A 16,906-nucleotide genomic window follows, 5' to 3' on the forward strand; every position below is an offset into this window, starting at 1 on the left:
TGGAATACGCCCCGCTTACCCAGCGCCGCGGCGCCTCTCTCGGGCCGGTTCCTGAGAAAGCGCAGAGCAGCTTTCACTGTTGGTCCAGCGGCGTCTCCTGTCCCTGCAGACGGAGGCTTGAACCAGTGAGCGATGCTACAGCCCCGGCTGATCCCCGTGTCCGGCGCGTCAGTGCCGGACACGCTGCTGTCGGGTTTGAACCCTGAACGGGGTTGGCTGGGTGACTCACCCACTCCGGGCTCACGCTCTCATCCCCTGCCCGCTGCCCCGACGTGCCCACACACCTGGCCCCCGGCAGTGTGGTGGTCATCGCTGTGTGTGTGTTGAGGGAGGCGGGGGTGGCGATCCTCAGAAGTTCAGGGATTTATTACCATTTAAACATTGTTTTCCCTTCTATCCATTTGAAGGGAGGGGCGAGGAGGGTGTGTATATGCAGAACAAAAGCTTTAAGAACAGGCTGTTTCTCCACAGAGAGAAGTTCAAAGACAGGGTTATTATAGCTTACCCAGGTAGCAGTTTTGGTAATGCGAGGGGATTAACAGGAGGCTATGTGTCTCAGACTTCATGTATGGGTTTCATTTATATCTGCTTTTTTAAAAAGTGGTTTATTTTCACGATGATGGATGCATACCTCCCCTGGTGGGGTAGCCACTGGGGAGGTGGGTCTGCAGGGCAGGGGGATGCTCCCTGAAGCCTGCGCATGGGGGCTTCCGTGTCTCCTGTGTTGGCTCGGGCCACCCCGGTGGCCCACAAGTGCGTACACGCACCGTGTGCTTCAGCAAAAACGTCTGCTTAAAGGAAAGTGTGTTGTTTTTTTGGACAATTAAAAGTGATGTTAATTATTGGCCTCTGGGAAATCACCTGCCTTGAGGCCATGTCCTGAGCCTCTCTTATTTCTGGCTTCACAAGCTGCAGATAATTCCAAGGCTTCAGCCATTCCCCACCCATATACTCATGACCCTGCAGTCTCTGCTTCTAAGTCTGCCTTATCTCCCCATCCCCAGGCCCCCGCGTTTCAGCCCGTCTCTGGGCAGGATGACTCACGGGCACCTCACATGGTGTGTGTCTCAACGGAACTCAGCCTCCTTCTGCCTCAAACCCCTTCCATTGCTGCTGGAGGGGGGGGGGGGGTCATCCTAAGACTGGTGCAAACTTTATTCTAATTACAGGGAAATAGCACTATTTAAAAAGACAAAACAAAACTGAAACTGCCAACTGAGAAGCCAGTAATTAAAAATGACTTCAGGAGAAATCAAGCTGCCTTCCCAACAAGCTGGTAAAAGTCGACTCACTCAGACAGAAGGCCAGCAGTTAGCATCTGATGTTAAATGCATTAAAGCACCAGCCTGATCAAGCTGAGGTGGAAGCAGGAGAAATACGCAGTAACACATTCCATGCGCCCACTATGGCTTTTTTTTTTTTTAACATTTTTTATTGATTTATGATCATTTTACCATGTTGTGCCCACTACGTCTTTTTGTTCTAATTTGAGCCCATGTGTTAGCTCTTATGCCCCAACATGCATGGATGAGAGCTTTCCACACCCCGATCTCTAGATTTACCCAAGGTCACCAGTCTTCCAAGGTTGATGTGAGAGGAACTGCCCCCCCCCCGAGCATGGTAGACGAGGCAGCGTTTACTTGCTCGTGAACTGTTAACGCTGGAGACCCTGTGTCTCTGTCCCTGGACAACTCGTGTGATCCCAGCCTTAGAAATGGCCATTGCAAAAGCCAGCGTTTCTTAAAGGTTCTGCTGACTTGAGTTTTTATGCCATGAGCATTGCTGCTGGGTGTGTTCAGATGGACCAAGTGCCCATTTTTGCCACATCTCGTAGAACATCAGTATAATTGGATGCCAGGAGTGTTTCATCTCAGAAGCAGAGAGAAAGAAAGTATGAAATCTGATTTTCAAGGAAATCGTCCATTCATTTATTCATTTAACACACGGATCTTGAGGGCCCACTATGTGTCCGGCTCTGTTCAAGGTGTCAGGGCTTCAACAATGAATGAAACAGACAAACACCCCAAAATTCCTGCCCCGTGCTGCTTGCGTTCTCCTGGGAGACGCTTATGTCTGGCTTCTTTCACAAAATCTAATATCTGAAAGACAATGCCTGTGGTTTCGCCCTTTTAATTGATAACAAATACTCTGTTGTGTGAAGATACTTCAGTGTGTTCATTCACCTGTCGATGGGCATTCGGGCTTCCTCTTTGGGGCAGTTATAAATAAGCTGCTGTGAACATTTGCGCTCAGCTATTTGGGGGAACATGTTTCCGTTCTTCTAGGGTAAATCTTAGGTGTGAGATTGCCCGGTCAGATGGTGCCTGGATGTAGAACTGTAAGAAATTGCCACACTCATTCCCAGAGTGGTCTTTCCGTCACACACTGCCCCCAGCACCGTGGGAGAGTTCCAGCTGCTCCACATCCGACATCTGATGTCGTCAATCACTTAATTGTAGCCATTCTCCATCGTTGTGTCATGATGATTCCTGATGCTTTAATTACGTTTCCTCAATCACTAAAAACGGGACCATCTTCTAAGGACACATTTTTTTGTGACGTATCTGGCCTTTTGTCCAATTTTTACTGTGTTGTTTGTTTTCCTATTGAGTTATGGGAGCTCTTTGTATATTCTGTGTATAATTCCTTTGCGAGAGAGATACAGAATGTTTTGTTCCATCCTGTGGCTTGCCTTTTTTTTTTTTATTTTCTTAGTGCTGTCTTTGGATGAACAGGAATATTGAATTTTGATAAGTCTTGTTGGATTACTGGCAGATCACCTGAAGCTTATGGCGTTTAGTGTCAGTTTTTGTTGAAGATGTTTCTTCCTCTGTGTCACTCAGGCAGGAAGCCTGTTTATTACAGGCGTGATAAGAACCAGCAACTGTGAAACTGGTTTAACCGCTTTTAACAAAAAACTGGGGGAAAAGTTACCTTCTTACACCTCACATGAATTTTGACCCTGATTACTTTTCAACCTCAAAGGAGCCAACTTTCCTTTAAAGCTTATTCGTTACATATATGTGTATATCAAGGACTTTTTCTAAGCTTTTCTTCAAACTGTAGCACGTACCGTTAAGGGAAGGTGCTGAGCAGACCCGCATCCTCTCAGCCGTTTGTGGAGAAGCCCTTTCCATCACAGCGCCATGGCTCCTTCTTCAGTTTCCTCTCAATCTCCCTCTCCTTTCCTGTTGCTTTTTTTTAACCCACTATTGTGGTTACTTCTCCCTCCCCCTTTCCTCGACCATGAACTTGTGGGTGTGCACGTTCCTCCTTCCTCTGGGTTACTAATGCCGGGCAGCCCTGGGAAGGGAGGAGCTTTCCAAAACTGAGTTTCTGTAACATCGACCTTCTGCGACTCGGTGAGCGTGCTTGTTTCACTCGTGTGTTTTAAGGGGTTTTACAGCAGGCGGCTTCTGTCTCAGCAGTTTCCTTTGGTCTCTGAATGACCAGCTTCGCAGACTTTCTCCAGCTCTGCTGTTCTTCAGGGGTCCCAGACGAATCTGGGTGAAGGTGAAGCATAATTTTGTTTGAAACGGAGAAGTAATTTCCACTTGTTTTCTCAAAATTCAGAAGCCCGAAGGATGCCATTGTCCGGCCAATTCTGTTTGCGTTTCTGGACATTCTCTAAAATTCAGATGGGAAGCCCGCTGAGACGAGTAAGCTGTGGATGAGACATGATGGCCTTAAGCCCCTTCTCAGTGTGTCTTCCCTGCACCCTTGTTGATTCCCCCATCCTGAGGGCACCTGGCCGGTGGCCAGGGAGGAACCCACAGGGAGGGACCAGGCTTTCTATCCTTTGACTCTTTTTATTTTTATATTATTTTATTGAAGTATAGTCAGTTTACCATATTGTGTCAATCTCTGGTGTACAGCATCGTGTTTCAGTCATACATATACACACATACATTCCTTTTCATATTCTTTTTATTATAGGTGACTACAAGATACTGAATATAGTTCCCTGTGCTACATAGTAGAAACTTGCTGTTCATCTATTTTTATATATAGTAGTTAGTATCTGCAAATCTTGAACTCCCAATTTATCCCTTCCTACCCTGTTACCCCCCTGGTAACCATAAGTTTGTTCTCTATGTCTGTGAGTCTGTTTCTGATCTGTAAATAAGTTCACTTGTGTCTTTTTTTTAAGATTCCATATATGAGCGATCTCATATGGTATTTTTCTTTATCTTTCTGACTTACTTCACTTAGAACGACAATCTCCAGGTCCATTTATGTTGCTGCAAATGGCATTATTTTATTCTTTTTTAGGGCTGAGTAGTATTCCATTGTGTATACGTACCACAACTCCTTTATGTAGTGTCTCTTGACTCTTGAAGCAGAGAAGAGAAATTACTCACCCTTGTGGGATCACACAAGGGACTTACTGAATCAAATCTCCTACCCTAGGCATGGCTGATGTTAACAGGAACACACACATCTTACCACTTTCCTAGAATAGCAGGGGAGCCCCCTCAACCCAGCCTGCAGGTGGTGACGTGGGGCTCACACACCGGGACAGAGTCAACTTGCCCTTGTGTTTGTGTATTTGGCAAGTGTACACATTGGTTTTAGTGAGAGTGAGAGAGGGCTGAGTTGGCTGTGTCTTGTTAGCACATGTGCTTGCGCATTTAAACTATATTTAAGGAATCCTTGACCCAAAGAAATGATGGGGCTGGGGAGCTTGAGAGAAAGGGCATCCGGCTCTCCTTGACACCAGCATCTCTCCTATTTCGATTATTTATGGCTCCAGGTTCTTTTCTTTGAGAAAGAGGCTTTCTTCAGGGTCTTAGAAGGCAGCAGAGGAGGGAGGGAACCAGCGGCGGCTGGTGTCCCGCCAGCCCCTTTGTCTCCACTGTTAACCAGCGTCCAGATTTGACACTGGGGAGAAAGCTGACATAGGGATCCGTAAGGCCCTTTGGTCGGATTGGACGCAGCCTAGCTTTCGTTTGGGGATGGTCTAGATCAGCGTAGGGTGGATGACAAGCGTTAGGCTTATGGCAGATTGCAGATTTGTTAGAAAACAAGCAACTTAGTTACAGGCCCAAGGCACTTGCTGAAGCTTGTCCTGGGGGCGCCAGGCCCCCTCCCCTGTGCTCCCCAGCTGACAGCAGCCCTGTTACATGCACCACAGTCCGCTTTTACTGTCTCCTTGGAGCATCCTTTAAAAAGCATCGGGGCGCTTAGGTTGACTGATCTCATTGGCTGAAGGCAGGACCAACAGGTTTTACTGAAAATAATCAAGCAGGCTGTCCCCTGCCGGCGGGGAAGGTCCGACTGCAGGGCGGAGGCGGGGCTGTGCCTTTGTGCGTCTCCCTCTCCGTGCCCCGTACTTCTGCACGTGGTCTGTGCTCCGTGGCAGTGACGAGGCCACACCTCTGTTGTGTAATAGACGCAGCTCCCTGTCCAAGCTCTTTGAGGACCTGCCCGACTTTTCGGCACCCCCTCCGCTGCTTTTCTCCGTTTCAAAGAATTCTCTCCCACCGTTTTAACGGTAAAATACGGTTTCTGGATGATCATCATTTTCGTAGAAGGCCTGCTTGCAAACAACAGAAGTGAATGGCGGTGTCAGGCTAAGATGAAACGTGTTAGTCACTGGTGTTCTGTGTATCTTTGAACGTACGCACGAGCACGTAGCCACCCATGTGTGCACGTCACCTTTATAATCCATTTTTCATACTCAATTCCCCTTCCTTGCTTCCATCCTCCCTCTCTTCTTAAAGACGCTGGAATTTTTTTTTTTTTTTAAGTTTACGGATTTTACATTGCAGAGCAATTTTAGGTTTACAGAAAAACTGAACAGAAAGTACAGGGTGTTCTTGGAGCGCTCACCTGCAGCCCTCCACATGCCCGCATCTGCACATACGCACACAGCTGTCCCCATCGGCAACCTCTTGCGTCAGTGTGGTGCATTTGTTGCCGTCCATGAGCCATCGCTGATGTGTTAATAGTAGCTGAAGTCTAGTTCACCTTGGGGCTCACTCTTGGCGTTAACACACTCTGTGAGTTTGCACAAATGTATCATGCCATGCACCCACCATTATAGTACCATACAGAATGGTTTCACTGCCCTGAAAACCCCTCTTCTCCTATTTACCACCCCTTGGCATTCACCGATCTGTTTACTGTCTTCATAATTTTGCCTTTTCCAGGATGCCATAGAGTTGGGCTCAAACAGCATGCAGCCTTTTCAGACTGACTCCCTTCACTTAATAATGTGCATTTAAGTTCCTCCATGTCCTTTCATGGTTTGAGAGCTCACTCCCTCTTAGTGATGAGTAATATTCCATTGTCTGGAGGTACCATGGTTTCTCCATTCACCTGTGGACATTTTGGTTGCTTCCAAGTTTTGGCAATTATGACTAAAAGCTGCTATAAGCATTCATGTGCAGGTTTTGGTGCGGACGGAAGTTTTCAGTTCATTTGGATAAATACCAAGGGACCAATTTTAAAAGAGAAAAAGAAAGCCATCGGGGATACGTGAGACCTTCCGGTGTGCTGACAGACTGTGTGTTCGCCAGGGATGACTACCACGAGGATGGATTCTGCCAGCCTTACCGGGGGATCGCCTGTGCCCGCTTCATTGGGAACCGGACCATTTACGTGGACTCCCTGCAGATGCAGGGTGAGATTGAAAACCGCATCACAGGTAGGGGCGCAGACCCTTGTGCTGAGACAAGGCGCATGCGTGCGGCTGCCTGTCACTCACGTGTGTTTCTGGTCCCTCTTATGTGTCTTGTCGGTTATGACCTCGGGTGGTGAGTCCCCTGTTCCCTGCCTCCTGCAGTAGAAAGTCAGAGGTTTTTTTTTTTTTTCAGAAACAGTTGCAATTACCATCGTGGTTCATTCTAAAATGTTCCCACTTGTCTGTTCAAATTGGCAAGCGCAGTCCGCTCAGAATGTGCTTACACACTGAATCAGGCCACCCTCGTGGGTCGGAAGCCCTGTGTTGTCTTGTCCTCACCATGTGGCCAGGGCCTCCTGTTCCAGGACCGCCACCCTGAGGCAGGCAGCCCGGCGCCCGCGACGTTCACTCTCGGCTGTGCCTTTCCTGACTCTGCGCCCTCTCGGAGTTGCGTGTGGTTGGGGGGTACCCGGGCCTGATTTTAGCTGTTGTGGGGAGAGGTTCCAGGCCATGTGCTGCGCCCGGGGACAGCGCAGTGAACTCAGAGCCCTGTCGGCCCTTCGCTTCCAGGAATGGTCAGGTCTTCAGGCGGCCTGCCTGCCGTGTGAGGAAGGGAGCAGAGCGCGGAGGGGTGGAACTGCCCAGTGCCCGCCTCTGTAGCAGTTAGCATCTCTGGGTGGCAGGTAGTCCTCACACCGACGTCAAGGACTTCCTGGGGGCAAACCCCTTGAGTGAGAAGTGAGAAAGTACACTAGACCAGGGCCCCCGAAGCCCCCCTCCTCCTGTCTCTGCTCTCCCCACAAGCACACCCTTCTTCTCTCCAGGCTCTCTGAGGAACAGGGTCTTGTGAAGGTGACAGGTGACGCTGCTTAGCTAGGTTCTCTGCACGTGGCTCTGGCCCCAGCCAACCTCTGGTGCGGGGCTCCCCAGAGGCTCTGGTGGGGTTCACAGAGGCTTGCCTGGTAAGGGCACAGAGGAGGATCCCAGGTAGACTGAATGTCCTTCCAAGCTCAGGGCAAGCCTGGCTTTGTCTTTTCCCCTCAGTCTGGAAGGCCTAAGGTCAAGGTCACAGAGCGGCCACCTGGCCCATGGTTACAGACCCCCTGAGGACACGGCCAGGTGTCCAGTGACAAACAGAAAGGCAGTAACGGTTCCTGCAGATCCTGGAAGTCTCCGTTTTGGTCTAAGGGGAGAATGTCTTGAAAATGTCAGCACCTCTCACTGGAAAAGCTTTTGATTCCATTTAAAGCAGAACTTCTCAGACCTTTCTGACCTCAACACACAGTCAAAAGTGTCCTTTACACGTGACCAAGTGTACATATGCATTTATTTCATAGCTCTGAGATGGGTTATGGGAAACAACATGCACCCTTAACAAAGGCAGGGCTCTCTGAGTGTTTCTCTTCAGTTTCATTTCACTGAGGACAGAAGTTGGTTATGGCCTTAATGCGAACCGTGTGCCCTGACCTCCTCTGTTCTGTTCTAATCATCTTTTAAAATGCTGGCCGCAGACTCCAGAACTAATTGCACATCCCGCTAATTGGCAAACACTGATGGAAGACCCACGACTGTCCCTCGGTGACTTCTTCAGGAATTGTTTAAAGGATTAGCAGCTCGGATAGCTAAGCGGACTCATTTTGCAGCGGTTTTTAGATAGAAGTTTAGAAGGAGGAGTTGCTAGATGTGTGGGGGTTTTTTGAAAAAAACAAAGGTGAGGTTGCTCTGGACTGACTGACTTGTGCGTTGGCCGTGGAGATGGTCTGTTTGGAGAGCGTGCTTGCCAGGACTGGTTCCAGGGGAGCTCCCCAGGGGATGGGCCCCAGCAGCCCTCAGCGTGACGTGCAGGGTGTGGACAAAAGCAAGGACACGAGCTGGTGCCTAGAACCACCCTTCAGAAATAAGCTCTCACCTGATGGGTTCGGGGATGGGAGGGGGGGAAATCTTAAAAGGGTCAGTCGTGACATCCTGCCCGTTTATACCCCGAAAGGAACACCATGTTTGGCTTTCTCAGCTCTTTCCCTGCCTGGGGGCGAAGGTCAAGACCTCCGGATGGTCAGTCGCCAGAGCCACCTGATGGGACTGAGCTGGGTTCAGACCTGCTTCTTCAACCCCAGAGATCTTAACCTCTCACCTCTCCGTTTCTCAGTTTTATTTTACTGTTTTATTAATTTTTAACTTTTTAAATTTTAAAGTGAGAGCAAATTTATTTAGAGAGAGGCACACTCCATGGACAGAGTGCGGTCCGTCTCACTCAGAAGGGAAGACAGCTCAGGAGATACACGCTCCATAAAAAGCTTGGTCACTTGACAGATAAAGACCCAGGCCCAGAAAGGACCGGGTGACTGACTGTCCGGTAGTAAAGGACGGGGCAGGGCCGGACCTGCGCTCCCAGGCCGGCTCATCCAACCCCACCCACCTGGTGGGTCTCTTGGGGGAAATGGGCGCCAGCAGCGCCACCTGCTGGCCATGGCGCCACAAGTCCCCGGCGGAGCTGGAGCGCCCCAGGGACTTAAATTCCAACCTCTCAGGGTTTCCTACCCCCGCTCAGCAGAGTGTGCAGGCCACGGGGCCCCCTCTATCTCTAGCTGCCCGAGGTCAGATCGTTATACGCAGCTCGTTCACACATTACATTGGGTGGGCCTTCTGGCTTGGGCGCCGGACGGCGGATGCCTTCCTTGGAGCCCTGACCGTCACAGCCAGGAGGAGCGCCCTGGAGTGACCACCTTCCCTCCTGCCACTGGCAGCTCGGCTCCCGCTCACCTGCCCAGACCTGGTCCCTGCAGCTCCCACCCCCTTCCTTTCTCTAGTCAGCTGTCCGGTTCCCCCCATCAAGCGTCCTGTGACGTCTTGCCCCTAAAAAGCAAGCCCACTGGCCTGGGCTCCAGCGCTCCCGCAGCCTTACGCCAAGCTCCCCCACGCCCCCGCCGCGTGACCCCGCCCTTCTCCCCGCCTCGAGCCTCCTCCTGCCGTTCCTCGGCTCTCCCCAGACTCCGCCAGAGGAGGCTCTTTCGGCGCAGCCACCTCCCCCCAGGGCTGCATGTCACAGGGCTGATGGTCCATCTTCCTGGCACATTATCTGCGTCCCCGGGGGCATCCTCTCGCAGGCCAGGCCGCCTCTCTGCTCCCAGGTCCCGGGATGTCCGGGAGACCAGGGCCTTTGTGCCTCTTCTCCAGTCTCTCCTAGAAGCCTCTCAGCCCGCGGCTTCACCTCCCCCAGTTCACAGCAGGCCCTTAGGAAGTGGCCTTGGGTCTGATAGCAGGACCTTCCTGACGTGGACGTAGCGTCCGGCTGGATGAGATGTGGGGCTTTGCTTCACTTCTTTCTTGTTTCGCTTTTGACGTTTGTAAGTGAAGCTCTAGGGCTGGGGCCTTCGTGTCTGGTGTAAATCACGGTGGAGGGGGAGCGGGGCACAGATGGGAAATGGGGGCAGGGATGCGGGCAGGGCGGGGGGCCTGGGCGGGAGACGGGCCCAGGGGCGTCGCTGGGGCCGGGGGGCACGAGGGGAGACGGGGCCACGGGCGCCGGGCAGGGGTTGCCAGCAGCGGGACGCCCCCCGTCCTAACGCTGGCCTTGCCGCCTCCGCAGCCGCCTTCACCATGATCGGCACGTCCACGCACCTGTCGGACCAGTGTTCGCAGTTCGCCATCCCGTCCTTCTGCCACTTCGTGTTCCCGCTGTGCGACGCGCGCTCCCAGGCGCCCAAGCCGCGCGAGCTGTGCCGGGACGAGTGCGAGGTGCTGGAGAGCGACCTGTGCCGCCAGGAGTACACCATCGCGCGCTCCAACCCGCTCATCCTCATGCGGCTGCAGCTGCCCAAGTGCGAGGCGCTGCCCCTGCCCGAGAGCCCGGACGCCGCCAACTGCATGCGCATCGGCATCCCGGCCGAGAGGCTGGGCCGCTGTGAGTCCGCGCGCGCGCTCGCGCGCCCCGGGGGGGCCGGGGGGCCTGCCTCTTAGAGCCCCGGGACCCCGTTCTGTCGGAGGAAGCCCCCAGACCCGGCCCTCACGCCAGGAGGGCAGCCAGCCAGCTCCAGGCACACCGCCCACTCGGCCCCGCCTGTCTGGGGGACCCGAGTAAGTCACTCTATCCCATGGACACCAGGCTTGCTTCTTGAAGGTGGGAGTCCTCTCCGTGCCTGCTGCCAAGGCTGTGAGGACCTTTAGGGGACGCAGGGCTGGCCTCCAAGCCTGCCTTGATCCACAGGCACCTCTCAGCACTCACTGAGTCCAGGTGGTGGCTCTCCTTGAAGGGGGCGACCAAGAAGAGATCACCCCTCTCCCAGGCTGGAGAAGTAATCACTGCCTTGGCTGGGCTGGGTTTCCAGGAGGGTGGCTGGGCCCTCACCTGGTGTCCAGACCCAGGGTACCATCCAAATCCTGCTGCAGGGCTGGCCCCATGGCACCTCGGGCCAGCTGCTCAAATACCCACATCCTCCTATTACACGGAGATGTAACCACTGACCCCAGGAACTGGAATGGGGATTAACTGAGTTACTATTTGGAGAGTTCTTAGAATCGTACCTGCACAGAGCAAGCACTGTGGAGCCAGTGGTCCACAGACCCACAGCCCAGCTGTGGCTCAGAGAGGCCCCGGGTGTCCCCCGGGTGGTGCAGTGAGTGCGGGGCTCTGCTCACACGGGGCTGAGCTGTGTCCTCACGGGGCTGTGGGCCAGGCCTGGGAGCTTCCCTTCCCTCCCACACAGTTTGGTTTTGCTTCCAGTGCGAGTGAACCTGAGGTTGGGGGCTGACATTCTCGTGGTGGAATGGGGGCGCCTGGTGGGTCCAAAGGGGTATCAGGGCCACGGAATGGCTTCCGATGGGTGGGCTGTCTTGCCCGTGTCCATCTCTGGTGCACCCGCCAATGTAATTGGTGGACTTGGGGCTGTGTTACCACTCTTTTTAATGCTGCTTTTCTTGGACGTTATGGCAAGTCCTTTGGTCTTTTGGAAATGCCAAACTGGGGACCTGCAGGCCAGGTGGTTTTGCTGTTCCTTTCCGGGATAGTTGAAAGAAGGTGCTGTCTGTCCCCCGGGAGGAGGGCTGCGTCCTCTGACTTTGTGGGCCTCCTCACGCATCCTCTCTCACAGACCATCAGTGCTACAACGGCTCGGGCACGGATTACAGAGGGACGGCGAGCACCACCAAGTCGGGCCACCAGTGCCAGCCCTGGGCCCAGCAGCACCCGCACAGCCACCGCCTGACTAGCGCCGACTTCCCCGAGCTCGGAGGGGGGCACGCCTACTGCCGGAACCCCGGGGGGCAGATGGAAGGGCCCTGGTGCTTCACGCAGAATAAAAACGTACGCATGGAACTGTGTGACGTACCTTCTTGTAGTATGTATTCTCTCTCTCTTTTTTTTAAAGTGTTGACTGTGGGGTGCACTTTGTGATGACATGGGACCAGGAGGCGGGTGGCTCTGGGCCGCCCGCCTCCCTCCCCGCCATGTCACCACCATGATTATTTGTTTGAAGTAAAGCTGTTGCTGGTTGTTAAAGTAAAATCTGGTCATTACAGGATGTCTTAAATTATAGAAAAGTCTAAAGAATAATGCGCAAATCACCTTTAATTTCTCCACTCAGCACAGACTGCTGTTTACATTTGGGGGCCCTTCCATCAGCCCTTTTTTCCGTGTGTGGTCCCGGGATATTCAGTTTGGCATCTTGTTTGTCAATTAACATTGTCACGTATTTCCCGCTATTAGTAAAAATGCTTCCCGTGTGAGTTACGACCGGCTTCTCAGAGCAGCATCCGTAGAGGGGCACAGCCTCCTGCTCCCCTCCCTCGCCTCCCACTCTGTTCAGCTTTCACCCCTAGACTTGGCAGAGTGGGGAGAAAGTAGAACTTAAATCTCTTCGCTGTTCTCCCTGCAGTTTCCCTCTTAAATTATAACTGGGAGGAGAACGTGTAGTTAATGGTTGCAGACTTTACAGGCGTCATTATCTCTGTGCAGGAATACATTTGAAGAATGAAAATGCTGAGGGTTGGGTACAGTTCAGTGGTAGGGCACATGCTTAGCATGCACAAGGTCCTGGGTTCCATCCCGAGTACCTCCATTAAAAAAAAAAAAAGAATGAAAACATTGGTAGTTAGATTATAGGAAAGCTACCCTTTGGAATGCTACAGTTGTTTAAAAAAAATTCCCTGCAAGGAAGGATGTTCATATTGACCTGTTAAGGGAACGAAGCAAGTTGTAGGGCAATAGATGTGTTATGTCTTTTTGCTTTCTCTTTCTGCCTTTCTATTTGTCTTTTTCTTCTCGTCCTCCCTTCCATCTTTCTCTCTTTCTCTCTTTCTCTCTTTCTTTCCTTCTTTCTTCCTTCCTTTCTTTCTTTCTTTCTCTCTTCCTTTCCTTCTTTCTTCCTTCCTTTCTTTCTTCCTTCCTTTCTTTCTTCCTTCCTTCCTTCCTTCCTTCTTTCTTTCTTTCTTTCTTTCTTTCTTTCTTTCTTTCTTTCTTTCTTTTCTTTCTCTTTCTTCCTTCCTTCCTTCCCTCCTTCCTTCCTTTCTTCCTTTCTTCCTTTATTTCTTTTATTTATTTCTTTCACTCTCTTTTCTTCCTTCCTTCCTTGTAAAAGAAACAAAATGAGTGAAAGGTATGTGAATGAGCACACAGACACCCCTGTATTTCATGGAAAAAGTCCTGGAAAGAAACCCCAAACTTTTAGCAGTGACTTCTCAAGACCTACAGAGTGTTGAAACATAAGATGTTTTTACAACGAGCAGTCATTATTTTTGCAATTAAAAATAAATCAAAACATAAAGAAAAATATGTACCTTCTTTGTCCTGGCAATTCCAGGAGTCTTGTGTTGCCGACATATTTGCACTTAAAGGGCAGAAATGCAAGGTTATTTATTGCAGAATCGCTTTTAGTAGCTCAGTGAGAAAGAGGAATTGTTTGCCAGCAGAGGGCTGGATGGTAACTGGAGCACGTCTGGACTGCGGGACGGTGCACAGTTCTTGATAAATGCCTGGAGCTCTGTTCTGCAAGAAAAGTGGCCTGAGGTACAGACATTCTGCCACAAAACCAGGACCAGGAGAATATGGATGATATGACTCTATTTTAAATGACTTCTATTTAAAATTCTATTTTTAAAGAAATATATGAAACAGCTGCTTTTGTTTGTCAGATTCCTGGACTGTCAGTCATTTCATGTTCCACTTAAATATATACCTAAAAAAATTAAGTGAATACCAACCTGTTAACAATGGTACAGCCTTTGGTGAAATTAGCCACTAGGGGGTCTTCACTTTTCTGTAATGCTGTAATTATTAATAAGCAACGGTCCTGTTGGTGATTTTTTTTAAAAGATAATGATAAAATCAGTGGTTGTACAAACCTCTGGGTGGACAGTGCTCCCATCTCTACCCTTGGCCTGGGGAGTCTGGAATGTCCCCCCAGCCGACCCTCATCATGAAAAATGACCCAGAATCTCCACTGCCCCTGAAACTTCTAGAACATCTGCCCCCGGGATGGGGCCAGGAGAGTTCCGTGTGCGGTTTGATTTGATTTGATCTTCTGGAGGCTGGGGAGCAAGACTGGATTTGGGACGATGCTTTTTCATGCCGGTGGGGAGAGTGGTCATTTTTTAGAATGGAATTCATCGCTCAGGGACCTCGTGGACCAAGTGACTTGTTTGCTTTCAGGTGGAGAGCTCATTACTCACTCACTGTTCAAAGGGACGCCCAAGTCCCATGTAATTACTCACCAGGTTAATATGAAAACTGCTGGAGAAGTGGGGGACAGTGGAGAGGCGGCCTTTTGGAGAACTTGCGTTCTACCACTCACGGTGCAGAAGCCCCAGCTCTCCTTGAGATGTAAGCACTGGTGCCTGGCGATGCTTCAGCCTTGCAGCCGGGGGCTCTCGCCGTCTTTCCATGAATCCTGCCGGGGGAGACAAAGCCTAGCTCTTCACTGTGGACAAGCGAAAGGCAAAACACCTCAAAGCCTCAGACTGTACACCTCACCATTTTTTTTTTTTAATTGAAGTATAGTCAGTTACAACGTGTCAATTCCCGGTGTGCACCGTAATGTCCCAGCCATGCATATATATGCATATACACACATATATTCGTTTTCATATTCTTTTTCATTAAAGGTTATTACAAGATACTGAACATACAGAAGAAACTCGTTTTTTATCGATTTTTGTATACCTTACCATTGTTTTTGAACATTTCTTGTGCCCCAGTGCACACTGTGGGGTCAAACTCATTGGCTGCCAGCGCACTTTTAAATCAAATGCACTTTAAACGATTATCTCCAGAGAATGTGTGCTCATTGTACCACAGTGTGGAAATCCTGAAAACGTTAAAGGAAGGCAAGGATCATCTCTAATCCCAGGATCCGGTTTTCTTCCCTGGGGATGAGCCCGACAGAAGTGCTCCGTTGAGTTTTGCATTGAAGATGCAAAGGACAGAGCGCCTATTCCGGCCGTATTCAAATTAGGAAGGAAGCTGGTGGTGGTTCTTGCTGCTGTGGGACCTTCAGAGCTGACTGGATTTTGTGCTCTGTTTTCTGGTCTGTTTCTGTGGCGGGCAGGTCTAGGTTCCGTCTTAGAAATGCAGAGCAAAATGTGCATTTGGGGGAGACTTCCCCTGTTTGGGGTTTGGTTTATATTTCTGTCCTTTTGGGCAGCTGACCTGGTTATCTCCTTGTGCTGAAGGATTTTAGTTGGAGGTGGGAATGGGTCGGTGGAGGGCTTGGAGTTGAAAAGAGGGATGTTTCCCGGAAAATCATAACCACCTTGCTGTTCACAGGTCCCCAAGACAGCAGCAGGATGGGCATCCTGTACATCTTGGTCCCGAGCATCGCCATCCCCTTGGTCATCGCATGCCTTTTCTTCCTGGTCTGCATGTGCCGGAATAAGCAGAAGGCTTCTGCCTCGACGCCGCAGCGGCGGCAGCTGATGGCCTCCCCCAGCCAGGACGTGGAGATGCCTCTCATTAGCCAGCACAAGCAGGTCTCTGGGCCCACGTATTTAAAGAGGCAGCTCCTCCAGCCTTAACCTCTGCCTGGGGGGATTGGTTACCCCTAACGCTAGGGTTCTTCATTTGCTTGATACACAACACACAGTTCTTTTAAACTGGCCTTCATTTTGCCGTTTCTTCTCTGAACTATATCAGGACTTTTGTGTCCTTAGGAAATAAATGGAATTCACTCTTCACCCTCAGCCAAGACTAGCCCTGTTAGCACAGCCTGTGCCCGAGTGAGCTGTCTTCACGTGGTGCTTCGACTGTCCCCACGGGAGAACACACTAAACAAGGGCTCTGATTGCCTCACCACTTGAGGGTGGATGTGGCATTTTTAAGGGATGAGGGCCTTTTTTCTGGTCAGTCTGGGGTTGGGTTGGTTTTGCTGTGTTTCGTTTTTCAGGGAAGGACAGAGCAACAGTCCTGTAGTGGAGGTGGGACAGCCCCCCACCCCCCGAGTTATTAGGGTAACGGGAACACCCTGCAGTGCAGGACAGGAGAAAGTCTGTCCCAGTCGCCCAGCTCCAGAGAAGGGACATTACGTTCCTTGCAAGCTTTAGGGGGAAAATTACTTCCACCCAGGCTTTGAGGAGTGGACTCATTGAGCTCTGTAGCCAGGACTCACTGTGTTTGCTGGGGGCGGGGGCGGGCTGGAAGGGGAGGACACGGATTCCTCTGGGGTCACAGAGCCTCCGAGGACAGGGGCCGGGCACACAGAGCGGGCAGGAAGGTGGAGAAGCCGGGAGGGGAGCTGTTCAGATCAGTTTCACCTTTGTGGTGCTTCTGTCAAAGGCATCTAATGGGGATGTAATCAAGAGGAAACAGCAAGACAGGCCTTTTGCAGAGCATCTGGCCTGGGTGCTAAAAATGACGCAAATCCTGGGATGTGCACCTCTGGGTTCAACAGAGAGACACGGCGTCCTGCTGTCATGGGCAGTGGGGCCTGGGCCTGTCTGTGGGCTCATAGCAGGGCGTGGCAGGAAAGGCCGAGTGGGGGACACAGCTGGGGGTGAGCTCAGCTTGGCTCACGTGTGTGTGTGTTTGTGTGTGTGTGTAAACAGGTGTGCACACACACCCTCACACGGGCACACTCTGCAGTGGCATCTTGGGGTGGGGGCATAATTTGCAGGCTGGTTGAGTCCCGTTTTGAAGGTTTCATGCAGCCTCATGGCATCAGGGCTCGTTTAAGAGCAGGGAGTGTGTGCGTGGCAGGCTGATCCCAGGCGAAGCCGCACAGGCGAGTCCTCCGCAGGGAGGCGGCCCCTACGCCGAGCCCGTCCCCGAAGCCCGGCCCCGCCGCCTCCTGCCTCGGC

General features: G+C 51.4%; 1 protein-coding gene across 4 annotated transcripts in view; it reads left to right on the forward strand.

Moving 5' to 3' along the window:
- The window catches only part of ROR2 (receptor tyrosine kinase like orphan receptor 2), a 212,987-nt gene that overhangs the window by 193,744 nt on the left and 2,337 nt on the right, over positions 1–16,906 (forward strand). For 3 of the 4 annotated variants that reach the window (XM_032471033.1, XM_032471034.1, XM_032471035.1), the window contains exons 5-8: positions 6,522–6,649; positions 10,212–10,526; positions 11,713–11,958; positions 15,381–15,583. In XM_032471033.1, the coding sequence (XP_032326924.1) occupies positions 6,522–6,649; positions 10,212–10,526; positions 11,713–11,958; positions 15,381–15,583 (892 nt within the window). The remainder of the gene's footprint in view (positions 1–6,521; positions 6,650–10,211; positions 10,527–11,712; positions 11,959–15,380; positions 15,584–16,906) is intronic. The other variant, XR_004316424.1, reaches the window with a different exon arrangement.

This window comes from Camelus ferus, chromosome 31 (genome assembly GCF_009834535.1).
Source record: "Camelus ferus isolate YT-003-E chromosome 31, BCGSAC_Cfer_1.0, whole genome shotgun sequence".
Classification (NCBI taxonomy): domain Eukaryota; kingdom Metazoa; phylum Chordata; class Mammalia; order Artiodactyla; family Camelidae; genus Camelus; species Camelus ferus.